The 17,354-nt window shown below is 31.4% G+C and overlaps 1 protein-coding gene across 1 annotated transcript in view; it reads left to right on the top strand.

Moving 5' to 3' along the window:
• The window catches only part of LOC115881786 (mitochondrial dicarboxylate carrier), an 81,047-nt gene extending 65,844 nt beyond the window's left edge, over nt 1–15,203 (top strand). Inside the window, exons 7-8 of the mRNA XM_030899440.1 lie at nt 13,095–13,252; nt 15,027–15,203. Of these exons, the coding sequence (XP_030755300.1) occupies nt 13,095–13,248 (154 nt within the window). The 3' untranslated portion in view covers nt 13,249–13,252; nt 15,027–15,203. The remainder of the gene's footprint in view (nt 1–13,094; nt 13,253–15,026) is intronic.
• The last annotated feature ends 2,151 nt before the right edge of the window (nt 15,204–17,354 follow it).

The following is a 17,354-nucleotide window of genomic DNA, read 5'->3' as shown; positions in this document are numbered from 1 at the left end:
ACATCGATCGGTACACAAGACATAGGATATCCTATGTAAATTTTGAAAAGGACAAAAAATACCCCAGTCAAATTAATTAAAAAAAGGCCCATCGGTGGAAAAATTCCCACAGTTTTGAAAATGGTTTTAGACGATTCCTCTAAACTTTATCTATAACTAATATATAAAATCCTGAAGTGACTGACATACTGATTAATCACGATACTGCTCAAACCACTCAACGTAAGAAGCTCAATTTTGGCATACAGGTTGATTCTAGGGTGTAGAGGTTCGATAAGAAGGGATTTTTCGAAATTCCAGTTCCAAGAGGGTAAAACCACCCCTCAAATATTAGAATATTTTTTATTTAAAAAACGGTCAAGTTTACGAAAAAACGCTTAAACACGTATATTTTATTTTGTTTTTTTTACATATTTTAAGATTTTTTAAAAATGTATACGGGTGTTTCAAAAAATCTGGTCATTGATTAATCACGATCCTGCTTAAAGCGCTTGACGTAAAAAACTGATTTTTGGAAAGCAGATTGGCTTTAGGATGTAGAGGTTCGATAAGAAGGGATTTTTCGAAACTCGAATTCTAAGGGGGTGAAACTATCCCTCAAATATTTAAATATTTTTTATTTAAAAACCGGTGAGTTTTTCGGAAAAACTCTTAAACACATATATTTTATTTTGTTCTTTTACATATTTTAAGATTTTTTATAAATGTATACAGGATGTTTCATAAAATATGATCATTAACTAATCACGATTCTGCTTAAACTGCTTGAAGTTTAAAGCTATTTTTTTGCAAACGGATTGACTGTGGGTGTAGATGTTCGATAAGGAGGGGTTTCTGGAATCTCAAATTCCAAGAGGGTGAAAACGCCCCTCAAATATTACAATATTTGTTATTTAAAAACGGTTAGTCTTTCGGGATAACGCTTGGACAAGCATAATTTATTTGGTTTTTTTACATGTTTTGAAATTTTTTAAAAAATCATACAGGGCGTTCCAAAAAGTTGGGTAATTTCTTAACCACGATTCTGCTTAAACTGCTTGACGTAAAAAGCTTATTCTTGGCGAAAGGATTTTTCGAAAGTTAAATTCCAACGAGATGAAAAAATTCCTCTCAAATATTACCAAGTTATATAATAATAATATCGCCATATTGTTTTTTCTCATGCTGACATAAATGTGAGAAAATTTTATCCAGTTTGTATGTTAATGGAAATTCTTGCTTTGCTTTATCATCACCAGTACAAATGATTAATTCGACGCGAACGAAGTCGCTGGTACACGCTAGATTTATATAAGATATTTGTTGTACAATACTTCTATATACAGGGTGGGCCTCTCATACGCCGCGGAGGCTCCAAGGGAAACGATAGTTTGTATTGAAATAAAATTTTGTGAGTATATGTAGGTTAATTCAGAGCACTTTTTAAAAATATAGAGAGTTCTACAGGGTGTCCCCAAAAAAAGTTACATATCAAAGTTATGTTTTTTGTAATCGAACACTCTATATATTAATTGATTTTCGGATTCTGGGAGAAAATTAAAGGTGATTTTTATAAGAGAAGTATATGACTAAAATGTAAGGTTTTTGACATATTTAACATTTTCAAAAAATAAAGAATAATTTTTAAATTACAAAAAAGCTACCTAAATTGGTATTTACCCGGTAGAATAGAATAGAATAGAATAGAATAGAATAATTTATTAATGTCAATACCATACAAATAGTGGCTTACATAAGTCAAAGTATAAAATAAAATACATATATAAAACACAATTAACTTAAAAATTAACACCAAAATACATAAAGTTAAGACCATCATATTAGATGTGGGTACACAATGACAATTACTCTAGTTAATACACTGTAATATAAAAATAGGGTGGGAGTTTCCAGTTCCCACATTCTGTTGTAGAAGGAATTTCCATCAAGTGAGATTAATATGTATATCGCTTGAAAGAAACTCCCTCAAGTCATACAGTGGATTTTCAAGCAACCAGTCACGAACCCTGTCCTTAAACACCTTATCGGACAATAGTTTATACCCATCCGGGAGTTTATTGTAAAACTTCACACCCCAGTATCTAGGCCCATCTCGAGACCTAACGGTATAACCTAATATGTAGTTAAATTAACTATTGTACTTTAAATCAAATTAAAACTTGATTCAAAAAGTTATACAGGGTGAGACAAAATTAATTTTGAATATTGGTCACCTTCAAAATTATGTTACTCAAAATTATGGGACACCCAGCATATTATTCTGATATTCAATAGAGAATTCATGTCTCATCAAAATACTGTTAAGGTGCCTACCCTTCAAACAAAGATTTTCCAAGATATTTTCATTTACATGATTTGACCTGAGTAGATCTTTATTATTTGATAAAATCTAGGTGGCTGTGATATGTCTAACGTTACTCCAACATAGCTGTCTAATTAGTCCAACTTTAACAACTAGTTATCATCTTGTGTCAGTTAAAACAAAAAAAAATCTCAAAAATTTGCCAAAAATGCAAACTTATCCTACATCAGAGAGAATTGATATGATTCTATTAGTTGGTGAATACAGTGCGCATTCACCAGTTAATAGGATACTTAAATGCTCCTGATTTTGTCTAGTCTGCGTGTTTTTATGGGGATATGTTAAAGACAGTGTTTACAAAACTCGACCAACTATTGTCGACAACATGAGAGAAATTATTGTAGCTGCTTTTCGAGGTAGAACTCCACATGGTGCCTTTAAAATGAAAACATCCTTTTGAAAAGACAATCATTTGTGCAGTTAACAGGAAAGGAAGCATTTTGAGCATTTGATTTCATCTAGCTAATTTTTGTCACAATTATAGGTTTATATCTAATTTTAATTCTGTAATAATTAAAATATGTTTTAAACGTGTATTTTTTATTACCGTTGGGTATTTTACTTACGATCTTTATTTTTGGTTAAATTAACAAAAGGTCAGTGGTCATTAACACAGCCACCTAGATTTTTTCAAATAATAAAGATTTACTGACGCAAAATCATAAAAATTAAAATATAGAAAAAAATCTTTGTCTGAGGGGTAGGCAACCTTAATAATATTTTGAAGATATATAAATTCCCCATTGAACACCAAAATAATATACCGCGTGTTCCATTTAAAATAAAGGAGTAACTTGCTTTTAAATGTGACTAATGTTCCATATTAATTTTGCCTCACCCTGTATAACTTTTCGGGTCAAATTTCAATTTAGTTTAATATACAATGGTTACTGTAATTAAATATCAGGCTGTACAAGGTCAACTAAATTTATGTAGCTGTTATCGACATTTAAAATTTACTCTTCATTTTCACAAAATGAGAAATATGTCAAAATCCTTAGATTTTAGGTATATGCTTCTTTAATAAAACTCACCTTTATTTTTTTTCCTAGAATCCAAAAATCAATTAATATATAGGGTGTTCCATTAGAAAAAACACAACTTTGATGTGTAACATTTTTTGGGGACACCCTGTAGAACTCTATATATTTTTAAAAAGTGCTCTGAATTAACCTACATATGCTGCCAAAATTTAATTTCGATATAAACTGCCGTTCTCCTTGGAGCTTCCGCGGCGTATGAGAGGCGCCACCCTGTACAGGGCATAGCCTGATATTTAATTACAGTAACCATTGTATGTTAAACGAAATTGAAATTTGACCCGAAAAGTTATACAGGGTAAGAAAAAATTAATATGGAACATTAGTTACTTTTAAAAGCAAGTTACTCCTTTATTTTTGGCTTTTTTTTTAAATGAAAAATAATTTTAAAAAGCACATTTTTTGAATAAGACCTTTTACATGAATTTCCCTATCAATAAATTTCATATACTTGTTATCAAACTGTGATTCCGTAGATTTCTTAAATACCTACAAATTTTCTAAAAAAATAAAAATTAACACATTTTTGAACACAACAAAATAATATGTAAATGTATATAAAATGTCATTTTAACAGAACGTCAACGGTTTCTTAGAACGTAGACGTATCTGTTTTTAAAAAAGTAAAGTGTTTTCAAATAGTTGAATTTAAATCTTTTAAATAGTTTTTTCTTTATTCTTTGTATTTTTTTGCTTCCGACGACGGAAAGAGATAACTTTCCGAAACAGCATTTTTTTTTCTTTGTTAGGCAAATTTGTATTACTGTAAACATAACTTCTGACAAGCAGCGTCCGTTTAGGTTTAACGTAGAAGTGTTTACAAAAAATAATTATTTTATTTTGTAGATTTTCTTGCAGTGCAGTGGCGAAATACCCATAAAGGATTTTTTTGGAAAAATAATATCAACTAAACAAAAGTAGAAAATGTCATTTTTACTGCATCACAAGCAAATAAAAATTAATACGTAACCAAGAGTCATAATTCAGGTTTTCTCTGGGGGGTGCCCAGGAGTACCCCCGGGCACCCCTGTATTTACGCCAATGAGTTCTGCCTTGAAAAGCAGATACAATAATTTCTCTCATGTTGTCGACAATAGTTGGTCGAGTTTTCTAAACACTGCCTTTAACATATCTCCATAAGAAATCTAGACTAGATAAAATCAGGAGCATTTAAATATTCTATTAATTGGTGAATGCACACTGCATTCACCAACTTATAGAATCTTATAGAATCATATCAATTCTCTCTGATGTAGGATAAGTTTGCATTTTCGGCCAATTTCTGAGAATTTTTTATATTTTAACTGACACAAAATGATAACTAGTTGTTAAAGTTGGACTAATTAGATAGCTACGCTGAAGTAACGTCAGACATATCACAGCCACCTAGATTTTATCAAATAATAAAGATCTACTCATGTCAAATCATGTAAATAAAAATATCTAGGAAAATCTTTGTTTGATGGGTAGGCAACCTTAATAGTATTTTCAAGAGACATGAATTTTCCATAGAATATCAGAAGAATATACTGGGTGTTCTATTTAAAATAAAAGAGTAACATGCTTTTAAAGGTGACCCCAGTTCAATATTAATTTTGTCTCACCCTGTATAACTTTTATGATCAAGTTTTAATTTGATTTAAAGTACAATAGTTAATTTAACTACATATTAGGCTATACCGGGTAAATTCCAATTTAGGTAGCTGTTATTGTAATTTAAAAATTATTCTTTATTTCTAGAAAATGTTAAATATGTCAAAAATCTTACATTTTAGTCATATACTTCTCTTATAAAACTCACCTTTATTTTTCTCTGAGAATCCGAAAATAATTAATATATAGGGTTGTTCCATTACAAAAAACACAACTTTGATATGTAACTTTTTTTGCGACACCCTGTAGAACTCTCTATTTTTTTAAAAAGTGCTCTGAATTAACCTACATATTATGCTCACAAAACTTCATTTCAATATAAACAGTGGTTCTCCTTGGAGCCTCCGCGGCGTATGAAAGGCGCTACTCTGTATGTGGTAGAAGCGAGACCTGCAAGTGATCGAGTAATGAACAGCAATCAAGTCATACTCCGCGAATAATATTCTCAGTTCAACTAGTTCTTTTGTAGGTGATCATTTCAATTCAGAAAAAAAACCCTTTCCAAACCATATAAATTCTTGTATATAAAAAAATGTGACATTGAATTTGACAATGACTATGGAAAATCATATTTTTGCTGGTATTTCAATAATTGTAGCTTACTCTGGGCCGTATTATAAATTTTTAGTAATTTGAAGGTAGACTTTTGCAAATCACTTTTAGATGCCTACTCTAAATAAAACGAAATTCTAGACGAAAGTATAGTTTATCAGAAGTCAGTTGGAATAGAATTGGACTCATAATTTCGGCACTGTTTTTGCCGGCGCCTTTGTCGGCGTCGTCGGACAAAGGAATTAAGAGTCTCAGTACTTCGTACTCCGTACAGGAAATACTATACAACTTTAACGCCTCTTTAAAAAAGTCTACTATAATTTTTGCATAAAATCATCTGGGGAGATAATATTTTACCATTTCGTAATTTACATGAGATTTCGTATGTCCAATTTTTGGATGTACCGCACGTTAGAGCTCTTTCGGAAGCCTGGGTCACCCTATATCAAAACTCCTTCCCGATCCTGCCGGTTTTGTTGATGTTCTCAATCTTTAATCTATTCATTCAATGTGTGAAACAGGTAACTACTGATGTATTTGATAAGGTCTGATTTAATATGTGTTACTGCCTTAGAAGTTAAGTTGTTTCGTAGAGAAGCTAGATTTAGATATATAAAATTTGTCCAGGAGTAAAACCGTTAAGTTATTTTAATTTATTAAAATTAATATTATACATTTCCACGCCGAAATTAAATTTTAAAAGATTCGATGTAGTTCAAAATTACTTCAGTAATCGAAAAGTAATGGCATCGTAACACAGTATATAAAAACATATAGGTGGAAGTTGGAGCAGTGTTGCAATTTTGATCACTCGATCGAGAAAAAAATGGCGTTAAAGGGACGTTTAAAATTACAATCGATAATAATTTCTGTTGAGCCAAACTCTAATTCTGTTATTTACTTAAATCCATATAAAAACTATTTATAAATTGTTATTTAATTAAAAAGAAATAAAAATGTTTATACCCGACAGTCATTTACACGTAGGGATGTTCGGTTCTAAGTTTTAGTACCGGTATCTGGTATCACAAAGTATCGGTCCTATAACGGGTATACCGGTTCTAACAATTAGATCGGTGGGACCGATACTGAACCGGCATACCGGTTGGACCGGAAGACCGGTTGGACCAGACCGCACGACCGGTTGGATCGAAATATCGGAAAGACCGAAATAACAGTTTGGGTTGTTGTGTCAGTGAGTATACTACGGTCGGCATTTTTGGTGTTGGGTGCCGATTTTCGTGTGTACGAAGAGTACTGTCAACACGGTTAGTAAAATAGGATGTACTGAATAAAGACAGAAGAAGTAATTATGTAATAAATACTTCGTATTTTTGCTCTCTCTGACTTACTAGATTGCCATAGCGATTCACTCCTATACATGTGATTTCTTCAATGAAAACATTTTCTCTTGCTTTATTTTTAATCTGAAAGGCATTTTTCTTTAACACGGCAGAATTTTGTATGATTCTTGTTCTATGTGAATTTTATTATGAGAAGGAAATAATTAAGCTATAATGAGGATAATATAATATCAAACAAATGTTTGTTATATTTATTACTATACAAAACCAATATTATAAAAACTTTCTGCCTATAAAAAATCTAACTACTTGGGCACCGGAACATTTCTGCGTTCCCAGCCAGAAACACAAGCTGCTTTGCACAACTAGTACCGAAATCGTTTTATACAGGTTTTTTGATTTTTATATTATTATGAACATATTTTTCTGTACCGATTGAAACCGATCTTCCAGTCTTTCGGGACTTTTGGGACCGGTCTTCCGATACCGGTACCAAAACCGGTAAATATACCGGTTTTGTAAATGACGATACCGGTACCGGAATATTTCAAAAGTACCGGTTCTGACACCAGTATACCAGAAGACCGAACATGCCTATTTACACGCTAATCTATTTGGTAAAATATATTTTTCGAATATACAGGGTGGCGCACCTCATTCGCCTCGGTTGATTATACGAAAACGGAAAGATGTAGAAACAAAATTTTATGAGTACATGTGGGAAGGCAAAGTTATATTTTTTCTTATGGAACACTCGGTATTTTATTTTATTTTTGGATTCTTGGACATAAAATAATGTATTTATTATAAGGGTTTAATATGTTTAAAAGCTTTGGTTTTTGAGATATTTAAAGATATTTAAATATGCATGCTATAATAAAAAATTTTGTCAACACCTTGTACATTACTTTTCAGAATTAATTTTTGTGCTGACCCTCAAGCCAGAGAAATAAACTTTACTAAAAAATTCGATTGCCTCCTTAAATGTATACAGGGGTATCAAAAAGTGCTGGTCTATTTTAAATATTTATATTACATAAAAACTTTGTTATTTCAAATGCAACACTATGTATTTTTTTTAAAAAAGTCGAAGCAGATTTAAATGCTCTTTCAAATTATATTAGGATTTCCTATACCTATATGTCTCAGATTTTGAATAAAAAGCGATTTTTCGATAAAATTGTAATCAAGATAGCTGGTGTCGCCATGGCAATTTTCTAGTGACACTTAGTAGCTATTTTCAAAATTGACATTAGTTTATGGACTTTATTTAAATTTATAACAGGTTATTTTTATTTAATTTACCTACAATAATGTTAATAAATAAGTATTTATTATTTTATCAAGAAAAATGAAGCAGTATCTGCTGGGGGAAGGAATAGATATGTCACTAGTGATTTTATTTGTTTCTTGCCCTCAAGGGTTTATGCTCAAAGATAGATAGATAGGAATTTAGCGTTTTTTTGAAAAACTACTTTTCCTATTTCGCAGAACTGATAATGTGGAAAAACCTCTTAGGCAGAAACCTGTCTTTGGAAGTGAAGAAAATGAATTTGCCTTAATTGGTTCTTTTTTATAAAATCCAATATATCTACAAGTCATTGTAATATAAATCAAAGAACTACTTGTTTATTTTTCTTAATAAAATAATAAATACTTACTTATTTAACAATTGTATGTAAATTACGTAAAAGAAAACTGTTATAAATTTAAATAAAGGCCATAAACTAATGTCGATTTTGAAAATAGCTACTAACTGTCACTAGCAAATTGCCATGGCTACACCGGCCATCTTGATAGCCATTTTATTGAAAAATCGCTTTTTATTCAAAATCTGAGCCAGATAGGTATCGGAAAAATAATTAAATCTGCTTCGACTTATTTCAAAAAATACATAATGTTGTATTTGAAATAAGGAAGTTTTTATGTAAAATAAATATTTAAAATAGACCAGCATTTTTTGATACCCCTGTATACATTTTAAACTTTTTTATTATAACATGCATATTTAAATATCTTTAAATATCTCAAAACCTAAAGCATTTAAACATATTAAACATTTATAATAAATGCCATATTTTATGCCCAAAAATCCAAAAAAGAAATAAAATATTGGGTGTTCCATGAGAAAAAATATAACTTTGGTATGGATCTTAGTTCTGACACACCCTGTACATTTGAAAATAATTTTAAATTATGCACTTTGCCTCCCCGCATATACCCATAAAATATTTTGTTTCTACATCTTTCCTTTTTCGTATAATCATCCGAGGCGAATGAGGTGTGCCACCTTGTATACCGGGTGGTGCATCGTCGTTAGAAACATAGGAAATCGCATCCAAATTTTGAACTGTCCAGTTATTGGCTCCCCTGTTAAGTTTACAGCAAAGTTGTAAATAGGTTTTTAAAAGGTCTGCTGATACCGAATCCACATTCCAAATTTGAACAATTTTGGACAAGCCGATTTTAAGTAACTTAAGAAAAACTGCTTGTATTTTTCTTAAATTTGCTCTGCTTGTTTTTAAGTTTAAACCGTACAAACATAGCGTACAGATAACAATGCAAAACCAGTCAAATGTCAACATACCTTAAGTTGTCAACCTACGAATGTTGTGCTCTCTACACTACTACCTTTATAGTACCTACGCTTAGTGCCCCGAAATATATTTTTGTAATTTAAAACTGGTTCGAATGAGGCAAAAGCCTAACGTTTAGAACAAAGAATATACCAAGAAAAAGACAGGAATGTGCTTTACTAAAAAATGGTTCCATATTAGTGGCGCCATCTATTGAGAGGGTCTGAATTTAAATACTCTCATTTATATAATTTCACTTGAAACATTTTAAATACGAAAACCATATTAAAAGTTATTTCTTACACAATAATAACAAATCTAATGTATAGCTTTACTACTATGTGTTCTGTAAAAAATAAAATTAAGTAGGAAAATTTATACATGCAAAAAATAGAAGTCAAATATATGAACATCGTTTATTATAATAAAACAAGACCAACGTAATCATAGATAAAGGAAATACATTTAGATGTCAAAATATGTAATTGTTTTGGGTCGCGACAGTTGTACGCGATCTGGCGCTGCTATAGCGGTTGCTAAAAACAACCGCCAAACAATAACAGAAATAATTTTCTCTTGTCAAAGCCAGAATCTTCAAAAATTATAAAATCTTTCAAAATTTAAACCACCTACATTGAAAAAATACCGAAAAGTGTTTAAAGCGTTCCTTCTCAAAGTAACTATTGCTATCTTGTGAGTTTAAATTTAAATTTTACTTACTCAAACCTGTGGTAATTGTGAAAAGTGGCATTAAAAACTAAAAAACTGTGTTGTGAACTGTGAACTGTAAAAACCATCGTGGATCGTGGCATAACGTCGGTTTCCAATGTTTTATAGGTATGAAACTTACATATACATGTTCTTATATAAAATAAAGTTTCTTGTATGCAACACACTGTATTTTATTTATAAAATTAAAAGAAAATAATAATAAATAATATTTGACGACATAATTCCGGAAAGAGCCGAACCGACCCGAAATTATCAAAACCTTTGGGTCGCAACCAAAGGGATAGTGTTTACATTGTTCTTATGGGTACTTTCCAATCTCAACTTGTTTCATTTATCTATGAACGTAATACACCCAAAGTTTTGTAAATGGATAAATAGGTACTGAAACGATGGAAAATAAAAAGACTTACATTATATTTTAGGGCCACAAACAAAAAGAATTGTCTAATTACAACATATTATAATAAAAATTATACTTTGAAATTCGTTTTGACAATGATTTGCTAATATGATTGGGGTTATGACAACGACAATATTTTTCGAGAATTCGACAATAGTATGACAATAGCTTTTTTCGTTTTCCTGTTATTACCGATTCTGAACCGTCCTAGAACTCTGCAGCGCATGCGCAAATGAAATAATGTCTTCATATTTCCTTCTGCGCATACGCATCACAGTTCTAGGACAGTTCAGAATCGGTAATAACAGGAAAACGAAAAAAGCTAATAGCCGTTGGAAACTAGAAAAAAAATCTGATTTAACGCCATCTGGCAATAACTCGTAGCAACTTTTTAACCTAAAAATTAATTGCACTACCACCTAGCGACTAGGGCTATTTTATTCGAAATTTCCGTCGAAACGGTGGAACCGCTTTTGCTTTTTCACTTTCCCGCCCCTGGTTTAGAAAATACAATTTGAAATTGACAAAATTATAGGATAACTTAAGGAACGTTGGCATTTGCCTGGTTTGGCATTGTTACCCGTCCAATTTTAATTTAAAAATTGCAAAGAAGTTTCATTTTTTTATTGATTCGTTTATATACCGTTATTAATCTTTTAACAATCAGGTCTCCGTGGAGCAATGGTTCAAGGTTTAAGCTAGGAAGCGAGAGACCTGAGTTCAATTCCCGGCCGTGGCAAAAATGTTTTTTTTATTCTTATTATTTAAAATACTGTTGATGTAAATTTATAGTTTATTAATAATATAAAAATGGAACTGTTTATTCTATTTTTAAACTGCAATATTAATGTAAATTCATTGTTTATTGGCTAAGTAAGATAATAATATTTTTTTTAAGTGATGTCACATTGCTATGACTATGTTATTAATTGGTAATATATCCAATGGACGAATATATAATTAATTTATTTGTTAGTAATAATATTAGATATTTCTTTATTTTTACTGTAAAGGAATTTGCAATAATTATTTATTTAGCGAATAGATTTTTTATAAACAAATGTGTAAATTCAAAAGAACTATTGCCTCATTTTAGCAGAGAAGCCTGGCTGGTGCTTGGCCTAGTTTAACCGAACTCTCTTTCGGAAGTCCCGAAAGCCCATTTTCAGTAATACTTAAGGCGAGACGAACGCCACATTATGAGATACTACCGTATACCGATTAACCAACAGTATCTCCTGATAACCATACCCACCTATCTACGTCCTATATACCGTCCTACCTACCGTCCTACCTACTGTCTTACCTACCGTCCTACTTACCGTAATGTCTACTATCCCACCTACCATCTCGGTTGTACACCGTTTGTGCCGGCGATATGTTTCAATGTAATTTAAATTTTAAATAAACCGGCCACACTTCTCTCTGATTTGTTTTCATTAATTAATTGAAAAGTTAATATTGATTAACACCCCTCTGGATCACTGATTTATCGCATTAAGACTGATAGAACATCTTTTAATTTAATTAATTAAATACCATTTGATTTCTTTATTAAATAAATACATTTACAACTACTTGTCTTACTGGCTTTCACCCCAGCTTCCTGGATTCTCCACTGTCTAAAAGTTACCCGTACTGACAAGAGTGGTGCCTCTAATCCACTTTAAACAATTTAGAGGTGGTGCCCGAGAACTACATTTACCATAATAACAAACCGTAAGAAATCTTGGCGTCAGTGAAGGTCACCACAGAAAGATCGTCACAAATTTGGCGCCCGAGCAGGGACCGATTATACAAGGATCCAGGGACTGACCTTTCAAAAGAAGAAGAAACGGGGTAAAGCTAGTATAACGTGAAAAGAGATTTGATAGTGAAAGACGGGTGAAAGCAAAAACCAGATTTGATTATGGAAAATAAGGAAAAGAGTCCTGGCATAACCAGTGATGCCGAAACTACCGAAACCAGACCGTATCGCAGCACCCTTACCCCGTTGATAGGTGAAAAAAGTGTTGAGACTGATCTGAGAACCGGATGGATATATTTACTCAAGAACCAGTTACCAGTTAACCAGTTACCCAGTTAACTCGATTTGGACTAAGCACTGCCGGAACCGTTGAAGAGCAATTTTTTTAAATTACTTAAGACCGGGTTGTCCAATATTGTTAAAATTTGGCACGTGTATTCAGCATATCTTTAAGAAAGCTATTTACTATTTCGCTGTAAAATCAATAGGAAAGCCAATATGGACAGTTCAAAATTTGCATGCGATTTTCTATGTTTCCAAGGACGATGCCACAACCCGGTATGTGCTTGGTAATGTTTTAGGTTATTCTAAATTAAATAGATATTAATTTGTAACAGATTTTTATATTTCAATTTTTAAGCAATAAAATAAAGGGGTGGACCCAGTCAGAATTACAATCGATTGTCATTTCCATGATTTGTAAACATTTTGAAAATTTTAATTTTTAGGATAACTAAAAGAGAAGGATTTCTTGCTTTTTACAAAGGTATTGTTCCTTCGAGTACAAGAATAATACCTGCAACGATTTTAATGTTTGCATTTTTCGAACAGTTAAGGATTCATTTTGGATATATACCCGTAGACCCGAAACCGAAGAAATAAAGTAGTAAGATAAATTATTATGAAATTATTTCTGGCATCATTATTAATTTTAAGAAGATGGAAGCTTAATTATTTATTCAAAATATGAAAAAAATTCTGTTTGGCATAAGTAATTAAAGTGAATGACAAAATATCTGTTGTACTGATTCCCGCCTGTCATATTTTATATTATGCAGGTTGTCCCAGGCTGACCGGGGCATTATAAAGAGGCATTAGAAATTTCTAAAGAATGGCAATATGTAGGTCGGAGATTTTTTGTAAGTCATTGGTTCACAACGAGATCTATCGATTAAAAATATTTTCAGTATGGCTGCGCTTCGGGAAATACCGAGAGTTGACAGCCAATCATTCTTATTTTAAATGGGTACCCCAATTTTTTATTACATACTTAAATTCTTTGTAAAATTTTATGAATTTTAATATCAAACACTTTATAATCTGTAAACCTAACATTAACCGTTTCTGAGAAAAAAAAATATTTAAAATTTTTGCAGCCTGTCAAAAAAATTTGTATAGCCTAAACGTCAAATTTACTGATTACCACGGTTTTTTATGTCACAAAGAGAAGACGTTGATGTGTTACCTATTTCAGAAATTAAAGTGTTCGAATGTCATATAATATTGGCCCTAGCTGTCATGGAATTCAGGGATTAAAAAATTGTCCTACATACTTTTTTTCAAATGGAAACCCACTTTTTATTTTACTAATGAAAGCAGGGGCGAATCCAGGATTCGGAAAAGGGAGGGAGGCTAGACACAAAATTTTACTCAAAGTACATACTTCCAGAATCGTAATAACATCGTATTACTTGGCTGAACCCAAGGGGGAGGGGCTTGTGCTACCGATGAATGAAAGGGTTTTTCAGTTTGTTACTTTTTGATTATACATGTTTTTATACCTAAAATAAATCGTTTTAAAGTTATTTCAGACTTAGATTTTTAAAGTGTATCTATATTTTTCTTGATTTTAACCAGTATTATTTTAAACGTCAAACGATGTAAATCAATATATATCCGGCCATGGCATATTGTGACACTTTGTTTAAAAATCAGTATGTCATCGATAGCCAACTTTTGCGCCTTTTTTTTTCGATCTCTCATACTGTACCTATATTATTAATAACATCATTTATTAGATATCACTAAAAAGCGATAATGCGAGATATAATTTTATAAATACACTTTATAACTTGGTAAGCTGTTTAATACTGCTGCAGTATTTATAATATACTAAATTTAAATAATTAGTTTTTTGATAGAAGGAAATAAATTATGTGACAGTTAATAGGGTCAAAGAAAGCTAGATAAAATCTAGAAAAATATATGATTTAAAACTAAATCTTAAATAGCTTAAAACGATTTATTTTAGGTATAGGAATATGTATAATCAAAAAATGGGGTTGGGGGCAAAACTTAGCCTTGGACACCCTGTACGCGACGTTGTGACTTGTATTTCAAGTCGCTGTCAAGTATAAAAGAACTAGAGCTTAAAGCTGCTTCTTAAAAACTAGTGGGGGTTAGGAAATTATATGAAAATGCGTGTAACGAATCAATGACAATCAGTGACAATGACTAGTATTTACGGAGTATTAATATTTTAGTTTATTTTTTTTACTTGATAACTACTTGTCATACATATAAGATGAAACATCATATAAAATTAAAAAAATTAAAATTAATGTTAGTGGAAGAAGACAATATTTTGTTTTCACATTCACCAATTTTATAAGTCTTCTACTTTCAAATAAAATAAATAACAGAATATATCTCAATTTTAGCAGAAGAGCCGAATACATTTATGTTGATAGTAACTGTAATAAGTTTAACCCAAACAAAAAGGAGAGATATAGTACCATCATGGATTGTGTTATATAATATTCCAAGATTATTCTATGCATAATCCAAACAAAATCAAGAAATGCTGAAAAATTACTGATATTTTTATAGAGAAATATCGCTGGTCAATTTTTAAACTTTTCTTTTTTTATTAAAATTAAAAAAAAAATAAACAAAAAATAACGTTTATCTCACCAGGAACACCGAAATCAACAAAATATCAAGAGACACCTTTTAATTGGCATTAAACGGCCTACACAACAAAAGAAAAAAAAATCAGTGGCGTGTACTTTTTTTAGAAAAGGACTTCAGTGCTAAACCATATGCACGTCCCTGGTCTGGTGAATCTTTCGACACTTTTTTAGCCTTAAATTATGTCGCACTTATAGTAACTTTACCATGAACATTTTATTCGAATCCCTAAAAGCACTTGAAAGAAAATTATAATAAATCGAAAAAATAATAAGACTTTAAGCCTCTGTAGCTACGAAACAAAGCAGGATTGGACATATTGTTAAATGTAAAACATAAATATTATATTTACATCAGGAATCTACTCACGTGACATGGTACATGTTCTTTGGGACACCCTGTGAGGGGGAATTGGTTGTATGGCATTACATGCTCAAAAGTTTCAATTTGACGTAACCACTTAAAATTTGATCCCTTAGTATTAATATTAAGACAGCCCACATCGCGTTTTTCTATTTTCCATAAGAATACCATGGAAAAAATTTAAGATAAACAGGAATTTTTTGGGTGATTTGTTCCAATAAAACCATCAAATTTGCTGTAATGCATCAAAAACCTTAAAATTTGCGATGAATTGAACTTTGGCCTCAAATAACTCTTAAACTATTAGGTTTCTCGAACAAAAATAAATAAAAGGATCTTTTTTATGACAGACGACAAGCTAACAATAAAATTCATAAAGTCGGAACAAAATTTTTCCATGGTATTCTTATGGAAAATAGAAAAACGTGATGTGGACAGTCTTAATATTAATATTAAGGGCTCAAATTTTAAGTGGTATCTTTTTACGTAAAATTGAAACTTTTGAGCCTGTTTGCAAGGAAATTCTTTTATTTTTTTGAACCACCCTAGTGATTATATGCGACCATTAAATATTGTCAAGGTGTATGGCGACATCTGTCGGAGGAGCGAACAACCGCTAAGCGTGTTAACCTTTGAATAAGAAGACTAAGGGAGGAGCATATCAAAAATCTTAGGTCCACCGCGATGGGACTCAAATATGGCCGACTTAAATTCTGTTTTATCAGTGCCGTTCTAATTTTATTTAAAAAATGTAAAACTATGATGTAGGGTAGATGTGGGGTAGTCTCAATATTTTTTTTTATTTTACGTTATGAATAAATGTTGGTAGTTAATAAAATTGTTATAAAAACATATTATTATAAAAAAAATAGATAAGTTTTAATAATTATTTATTAACACAAACATCCGATACGCTACTGAAGCAGGTAAGTCAAATTGACGTATCTAAATTCTTTGACATCTAATCTTTGACAAGTAGTAAATAAAAGCAAAAACGCAAGAAAAAATATATAATTAGTTAATTTAAGTGAATTTCATAAATAATTGGTTTACTACACGTATGTATATTATATAGTCACTTACTAGCGAAAAGTTGTTCCATTATTTCACTCGATTTTTGCCGAGATCTACCGCACGCTACACAACCAACTATTTTAGAGTCTTTTTCGATAAATCGCGATAGTGTCACTGTTAATTTAAGTTCTGCCACAATTTCCATCTAGATTTACTACCTTTATACAACTATCAGTAGTAGAATAAATAATAAATAACATAAAATAAGCTCTGTTAAGACTGACAAATCCACAAAATTTCAAATCAAATTCAAATGTGTCAAATGAATCGTTAAACAGAACTGTCAAGGATCCCCACCCTAGAGTCTTTTTTCCGCCCACCATGCATGAATACATGGATAGCATTATGCTCCTTCCTTAGTCTTCTTATTCAAAGGTGTTAACATTGTCAAGAATCGTGGCGACACCTTTTGGGGAATTGAATGGTGCGCTATCTCTTAGATATTGGTGGAAAATCCCGAATGAGACAACGGAAATTTCTAGAAACTAAAGGAATACGACAGAGTTCTAGAATATATATAAAGCGCTCCCCGCGCTCGGCTGTCAGTCAGTTTTGAACATAGCAAATTGTAGACTATTGGGCGAAGGTTTTTTTAATAGTTATTTGTGTGTTATATTAATTAGTATTGTGTGTATAGTTGC

This window comes from Sitophilus oryzae, unplaced genomic scaffold, assembly GCF_002938485.1.
Source record: "Sitophilus oryzae breed Bouriz unplaced genomic scaffold, Soryzae_2.0 scaffold_1740_pilon_pilon, whole genome shotgun sequence".
In the NCBI taxonomy this organism is placed as follows: Eukaryota; Metazoa; Arthropoda; class Insecta; order Coleoptera; family Curculionidae; genus Sitophilus; species Sitophilus oryzae.
Note: the sequence above shows the minus strand (reverse complement) of the source record. Positions and strands in the feature narration are given on the sequence as shown.